Source organism: Talpa europaea (genome assembly GCF_964194135.1).
Source record: "Talpa europaea genome assembly, chromosome: 8".
Taxonomy (NCBI): Eukaryota; Metazoa; Chordata; class Mammalia; order Eulipotyphla; family Talpidae; genus Talpa; species Talpa europaea.
In genome coordinates this window covers 45,440,835-45,448,387 of record NC_140075.1, presented here as the reverse complement: position 1 = coordinate 45,448,387, position 7,553 = coordinate 45,440,835, and the positions used below count along the sequence as shown (strand labels likewise).

General features: G+C 41.1%; 1 protein-coding gene across 1 annotated transcript in view; it reads right to left on the bottom strand.

Moving 5' to 3' along the window:
• Positions 1-600: 600 nt before the first annotated feature.
• Positions 601-7,553, bottom strand: part of AQP9 (aquaporin 9) — a gene marked incomplete at both ends in the record, with an annotated part of 37,498 nt that continues 30,545 nt past the window's right edge. Inside the window, 2 exons of the mRNA XM_084239482.1 lie at positions 601-775; positions 5,724-5,941. Of these exons, the coding sequence (XP_084095608.1) occupies positions 601-775; positions 5,724-5,941 (393 nt within the window). The remainder of the gene's footprint in view (positions 776-5,723; positions 5,942-7,553) is intronic.

Here is a 7,553-nt window from a genome sequence, read left to right as displayed (position 1 = left end):
TTATAAATGCCACAATATCCTTTTTCTGTGCCCTCCAACTGCATTCTACCATTCCTGTTCCTGCATCAATGGATTTGGAGACGTTCAGCATTTATACAAATACAGAGGCACAGCATTATCAGAGAGCCCAATAGCTCCCTAATTCATAGATAAATTAACTGAAACCACTGTTTTGTCTTTCAATTTAGTTTTGATTGGTATACAACATAATCTTTATGGATAATGAAAACATGACTTTTGGTGACATTGTTTCATAAGGGCAATGCAGCTGAGACTATCCAAGTTAAGTTCATGGTCAAGGTTTCAAGTTATTAGTACTAACCCAATAATAAGGATTCCGATCAAAGGATTAAATAAACAGGGCAAGGAAAAAGCTATTTTTTGGGGATAGTTAGTACTATTCTGGGGGAAAACTGGTAGAGAAAAGGTCAATGTTTTCACCCATTCACTCAGATGCTTTTCCTGTAAAGGTCCCATATGGCCAGCAAAGAAAACTGAGTGGATTCCACCCCAGGCTTATGAAAACATGGACACCTAATGCCATCTTTTCTGAAGAAAACACCAGCTCCGCCAGCTGCAAACCCAGAATTGAGTCTGCTACTACATTACCACACTAAGTTCATATTTATCTGGTTTGTCCTCAAACTGTTCTCCCTCGAAGTCTGGGTCCGGATCTGAGTGGTGGATTTCAATGACAAGAACATAGATGAGGCCCCCGATGACAGCACCAACCAAAGGGCCCACTACAGGAATCCACCAGAAGTAATTTCCAGCTCTGAAATCAAACAAGAAATTAGTCACACACTACTCAACCTTCTTCCTGATTACTGTCTAACTACTCACTAATCAGCTCGTCTTTCTTATACTTATAGCTCCCTTATAACTTAGCAAGAGTTCGATATATAAAGGTGCTCATTGTAGCTTGGTAACCATCATCCCAGATTTCCAGTATACCCCATTTTAAACCATCATTCCATTGTCCCATTAGTATGTATTGAGAATATGTCTTATTTGTCTTCCTTTAAGAAAATACAGTCCTTGAATCCATGCTCAAAATTGAGGGCATCTAGGGAAAGTTCAAGTCAATTATTCCTGAACTGCCCTTCCCCCAACGTGAAATAATGAATCCTGGGGATCATGAATGGAAAAGAGATGTGGAAAGATTCCTGGATATCCTTGGTCTGTGACTCATATCCTCTTTCCCTCACCCCAGGGGCTGTCCTGACTTGTATCCTTGAAAATGCTTGTCAATGAAGGAAAGAATTTAAAAAAATCAAAAGTGGATATATCTGTTGCCTACTATACATAATTAAATTCAGTGCTTATTTTTTGAGGTGACAGCTTAAAATTACTCTTTGATAAGATGTCGGTGTCATGATCCTCTCTCCCTTCTAGAAATCCTTAGTATCAGTACATTGTACTAAAGGTAGAGTTCGGTGACTTAGCAGGTGTTTTTGTGAATTGTCACTATCTCTTGAAATCCATTAAAATAGGGCCTCCCCAGTGGTACAGCGGTTGAGCGCTATGTTGTGAAGCTGCCTGCAGCCTCTGCAGTGCTCATTTGTTCCCTGGCCACCCGGTGAGGGTCCCACATGGCGGGAGGGACCTCTCCTGCCGCGCCCGCTGCTCCCCTCAGCAGTGTACTTCGTCAGTCTGCCTGTTCTGCTCTCTGCTCTGGCTCTGGTGAATCCTCTCACCCTCCCATGCTTCTGACTGTATCCAGTGCTTGTATAAATAAATAAAATAAAATCTTTTAAAAAAATTTTAAAAAATAACTCATAAAAGACTACAAAGCTCAGAAGCAAGTGATAATATACACTATATTATTTAAGGATACATATATTTGAGATAAAGCCTTTTAAGAGCAGGGGAATGATAAACACAAAAATTCAGGATAATGCAATGAGACCAAAAGGAGGAAGAGCAGATAGGTGTGAGGATTTTACGAGGGTTTAGTTGGGGGGAAGGGTCATGGCTGTTCTCTTTTTGTAATCCTTAATAACCTTATGTAACTACATGACTAGTGTGTTGCATGGGACCTTATGTTTGTATCAAGTTTTGTTTAGCGAAGATACTAGAGGGAATAAACAGAAAACAAGAGCCCTGTCTGAGGGTTTATGAGAGACAGTTCTAATCTCAGGACTGTCTAGAAAGTCTTGGGGCCTTCCTTTGCTCGTCCATCTGCAGGGGGTTGTCCCACCTGGATCACCCAAGCACTCTCTAGTATCATCCATCTCAGCTCAGGAAGACAGCAGGAGGGAAGAGCATTGGGACAGAGCAGAGCAGCCACCAGATGTCACTCTTACTGCGTGGGAGAGAGGACCCTGCTCTGCTGCATTCCAGCTCCCTTTCCCACGCCCCCAAATCCAGATGGGCTTTTCTATGAGAAGCACATGCGCTTTAAGAACTAGGAGCTTCTCTTCTTGTAAGCACACGACGCAAATCTGAGCTGCCTTATTTGGTCCATCATATCCATTCTTCTGTCACTGTTCTATAGTGAATCTTTCACTATCATCTAACAGATTAGGGTCCAAGATCTCTGTCAATAAACATGTCCTCCTTTCACTGCCTGTTCTTCCTTCTACCAGGTAGAACATGCTGGGCTCACACGTCATATATGAAGGAACTCAGATATGGGCACTTGCCTGGCCCATCTTACATGCACACATTATCACTTTCATGTAATGATTTGGGGGATGCCAGAAAAAAAGTCTTGTTAATTTCTAAAATACTGTCATTATGGATTCGTTCCTTTGGATAAAACATTTTTGAAACCAATACATCTGAGACCCTCATCCTTTAAGTCACTATCACTTCAATGTGAATTAGTGGACAGAACTCAGATGGAAATCCTACTACTTGAGGGAAAAACTAGTCAGGTTTACTGACTCTGCCCCTCATCATACCTTCCTCTGGCCCCCTGCACCCCGTTCGCCCCACTACATGCCATTCGGGGAAAAGTGAGCAGCTGGGAATAAGTGGGACCTTGGGTGTGGGTCCAAGCTAGGACATTTATTGAGTGTCTTACCGTGGATATAGAACCTTAAAAGAATAATCTACCCTAGGGATCCTTTGGAGCCCTGCGATCACTTAGAGGTTTTCTTGGGAACTTCTGAGTTCTGGACTACCAGCCAACCTAGGTTTTTCATAACTGATTTCTGCTACTCTACTTTTTCCTTTTTAAAATCCATCTAACATGATGCTGCCAGATTAATTTTGCTAACTGAAGTTGCAATCATGTCAAACTTATGCCCTAAATCTACTGCTGCTGCCTATAGTCCACAGAATAGGGGCCAGCAAAAATTCAAAATTTTCATTCTTGGATAATCGGACAACAATTGCCCTTTTCAACCTTCTTTATGCATCCTTTCAGCTAGACTAGATCACTTATGTTAACATTTTGACTTTATATATAGTACCTTCTCTGCCTGAGATAGCCTCTTCACCCACTGTTTAAACATCTTCAAATACTACAGAATGTCCCTAGGTCCACTCCCATAATTTCAGAAATCAGAGCTTCAAATAGTCTCAACTCCTGGAGTTAATTAGCTAAATCTCTTTCACAGCACCTAACAGGTTCCATCTTCTCTAAGAGCCTAGTTAGCCTCTTAAAATAGAACATAAATAAAACAGTGAAGGGCAGCAACTGGGCCTTATCATTAGCACAGGGCCCTGAATACAGACCAGGTGGCAGCCAGGATGAATAAATGAATGCATGGAGGGCAAAGGCCCGATGCTAATAAGGATCAGAATTTGACATTTAGTGAGTCCAACATTCTCGTATAGACATGTCAACATATACTTAACAAAGCAAGGAAAGAATATATCTGGGCTCGCAAACAAGATCTCTATCTATTTTAGAACCACCACTGTTCTTAGAACTTGGGGTGAGTCACCAAGAGGGATCAAAGGGAGGTTGAGACGCTTTGGGGGCATCTTTGTGCTAGGGGTCTCTGCAAAGCTAACAGAGGTGACTTGGTGGTAGGAGTGGTGGTCTCCTAGAGCAAAGCTCAGGAAGGTGGGATTAAAGGAAATTCACTGGCTAAATCCAAACTCACTTGGACTAAGGAGATCTTTAGGACATATGTTTTTGATTCTTCATTGGAAAAATACAAAGGATCCTTCCCGGTTGAGGACATTTTTTCCAAACTTTCATGTTCTAGCAGTGATCATTCTAGAACAGAGCTTCTCAATTGTGGCACTTCCAACAAATTTGGCTGAATAGTTCTTTGTTGTAGGAATCTGTCCTGAGTACTGTAGGATGCTTAGCAGTGTTCCTGGCTTCTACGTACTAGATGCCAAGTAATAACCTCTGCCTCCACCCTCCCCAGTTATGACAACCAAAGATGTCTGCCAGCATTGCCAAGTGTCCCTGGGCACAAAATTGCCCCTGATGGAGAATCACTGCTCTAGAAGATTCACTGTGTTGTTAGTTTCTTAAAGATAGGGAATGTTGTTTGTCTGTGTCCCTCAACTCCTAGGACATGTCTAGCCCATAGCATTCTTTTATTCAACAACTTTAATTGAGACTTTCTATGTGTCATGCCCTATATTACTCTCTGTGGATACGACAGTGAAAAAGCTGTTAAGGTCCCTGTCCTCATGATGCTTCCACTCTAATGGCCCTCAGTGCTGTCTGTGGTTGAGATCTGAATGGTATCAGTTATTTAAATAGCTTGTTTTTCACTTGTGAAATGACTCAAATGCTCAAAGTCTACATAGGCATATGACTACATATCCAGGCCAACCTTTAGGAACCCTCGAGTCTTTTATTCTCAGAGCAGATATAAAACTAAAAATTGCTCACATGTTTTTCCCATTTTTCTTTCTCCTATTTCCTGATGAGCCAAAGTGAGTTCCTTTCTCATACAGAGATGTGATGAGTAGATGGGGACAGGTCACTTGCCTTTGTGGGGAGAAGTGGGAAGGAATTAATGGATAGGCTTTGTAGCAGGAGGTTGATACCACTAGGTGGCTTATTTCCTCAACATGTGCTGATGTAGAATGCATGGGATCTTGCTTTTCCCTCTGGACAGGCTCTCCTTTATGTCTGTTCTGCCAGAAATCTCTGACTCATCAAGACCCAGCTCAGCTCTCACTTATTCTGTGATGCCTTTCTCAGCTTCCCCAAGGCAGCGTTAGTCACTTCCAAAGAGTTCTTTCAGCACTTTGTTTTAGGGGTTGCCAAGAGTGCTTATTATGTTGCTCAAGGCTAGTATCTTGGCTGATTTTGAAATTTCCTTGCCTAGCACAGTGACCACAGCAGAGAGAGTTTACAATAAAGTGAATGAGCAAATGACACAGCTAGTTTGGTTCACCAGACAGAGCCTTGTAGTAGTATCAGAAGATGTAAATTCTAGTCCCAACTTTGTCACAAAGTGAATCTATAGATGAGTTATACAACCAAAATATCTACCTGAAACCATAGCTATACATCTCTATCTATATATCTCTGTGTCTACATATATGGGGGCAGACCTATCTGTTTTAAATGCACCTGAATCCTTTCTCTCTCTACTTCTCTTCACTTTCCCTCCTCCCCCCTCCCACCCCATATTCCACATCACCAGTTAAATTTTCCATACTTATCACCAGGGTACCAGAGTATGCACTTAACTTCCACCCTCCCATCTGAACTCTCTTGGATTTCCAAGTCAAAGTACAGCCCCCCCGCCAAAAAAAAAAAAACATAGCATGAATCATCCCCCCGCCCCGTTACTTACGTGAAGACCCCAAAACCCCATCCTGCCAAAGCAGTGAACAGTCTGGGGCTCAGGTCTCGAGCTGGGTTCATGGCACAGCCACTGTTCAGTCCCAGAGAGGAAGAAATGACAATAATCAGGAGGCCAATAACAACGGGCTCGAGGCCTTTGGGGACTCCCAAGTTTCTGGAGTCAAAAATGGCAAAGACAATCATGAGGAGGAACATGGTGGACACTACCTAGGGAAAAGAGAATGCAAGGGGTTTAGTTTGTATTCTATACACTCATCCACTTCAACATTCACCCATTCTTGTTAGAACAAACCTAATAGTGATTGACGTACCCTGGTGAGCACACTGCCGCGCTCTTCTTATCATGCCAATCTAGACATGGGTGCTCTGATATCATTCCCATTTAGGGTAGGTACCTGCCTGAGGTGACACACTCAGTCAGGGCAGTTAGGTGTGGACCCGGAAACTCCCCCTTTAAAGACTGTTATCTTCGCTACACACCACTACCCAGTGAAATAGAAAGACAAGCTGCAGCCTAGAAAAACAAGCAAAGAGGCTCTTTCAAGTTGGTGAGAAAAAAAAATGTGAGACATCCATAGCTTCATGGGCAAAGGAAATGAGCAGAAAGTTCTGAAAGAAAAATAGAATGAAGAAACAAATATATGGGATCAACTAACTTGCAACGAAAAAAATGCAAACACCAAATGTAGGGAAATCATACCAGTTCTCTCAGGTTTTACTGGTAGAACTAAACTATATCTTTGAAAGGAAATTCAGCAGTAATTTATGTTTATGTAGTAATGTCTATAGTAATTGAGCCATATACTTTTTAGAAAATTATCTATATAATTTGAACCAGTTGGGTATCTGAGCTCCAAATTATGGAAGTAATCTAAAATACAGACTAATCATAAAACAAATATCTTCACTGAAGCATTGATTATAGTACTTGACAAGTAGAAGTACATCAGTAGGGAAAGTACATCAATTAGAAAAGAGCTAGTCATATTGTAGTGACTATTGTATAGTCTATTTTATAGCCATTAAAAATAATAAAAAGGAAGAGCACAATGGACTATGGTGGAGGACTATGGATGTTTTGATGGTGGGAGAATTATGGTGAGCATACTTGAGGGGAGAAAACCTCAACGATCAAAAAAATTAACAAGAATGTAAAACAATGGCACTTCATTAAAAAAAATTATATATAAAAAATAAAAACAGGGCCTCCCCTGGTGGCATAGTGGTTGAGTGCTGGGCTGTAAAGCTGCCTGTAGCCTCTGCAGCGCCGGTTTAATCCCCGGCTGCTGTGCGAGGGTCCCACATGGCGCGCAGACCTCTCCTGCCCTGCCTGCTGCTCCCCTCAGCAGTGTATTTCGTCAGTCTGCCTGTTCTGTTCCCCACTCTGGCTCTGGTGAATTCTCTCACCCTCCCACGCTTCTGACTGTACCCAGCGCTTGTATAAATAAATAAATAAATAAATAAATAAATAAATAAATAAATAAATCTTAAAAAAAAATAAAAACAATGAACATGAAAGTTATGTAGTAACATTTTAAAATGTGTATGCTATCTCTATTATGTAAAAAATAGAAAATTACATGTGCAATAAATTTTATATGAAAAAACGCACATAAAAATGAAAGAGAATATACAAAATATACTACAGGTATCTGAAGTGGTGGGTTATGGCTGGTATTTGCCCCACTTTCTATTTTCTGAACTTTCCAAACTATTATTTTACCTTAACAGCTAAATGATAGCTACTATTTACCGAACAGTTATTATATGTCAGGTACTTCATATACCTTTTCTCATTAGAATTTCATAATAACCTGTT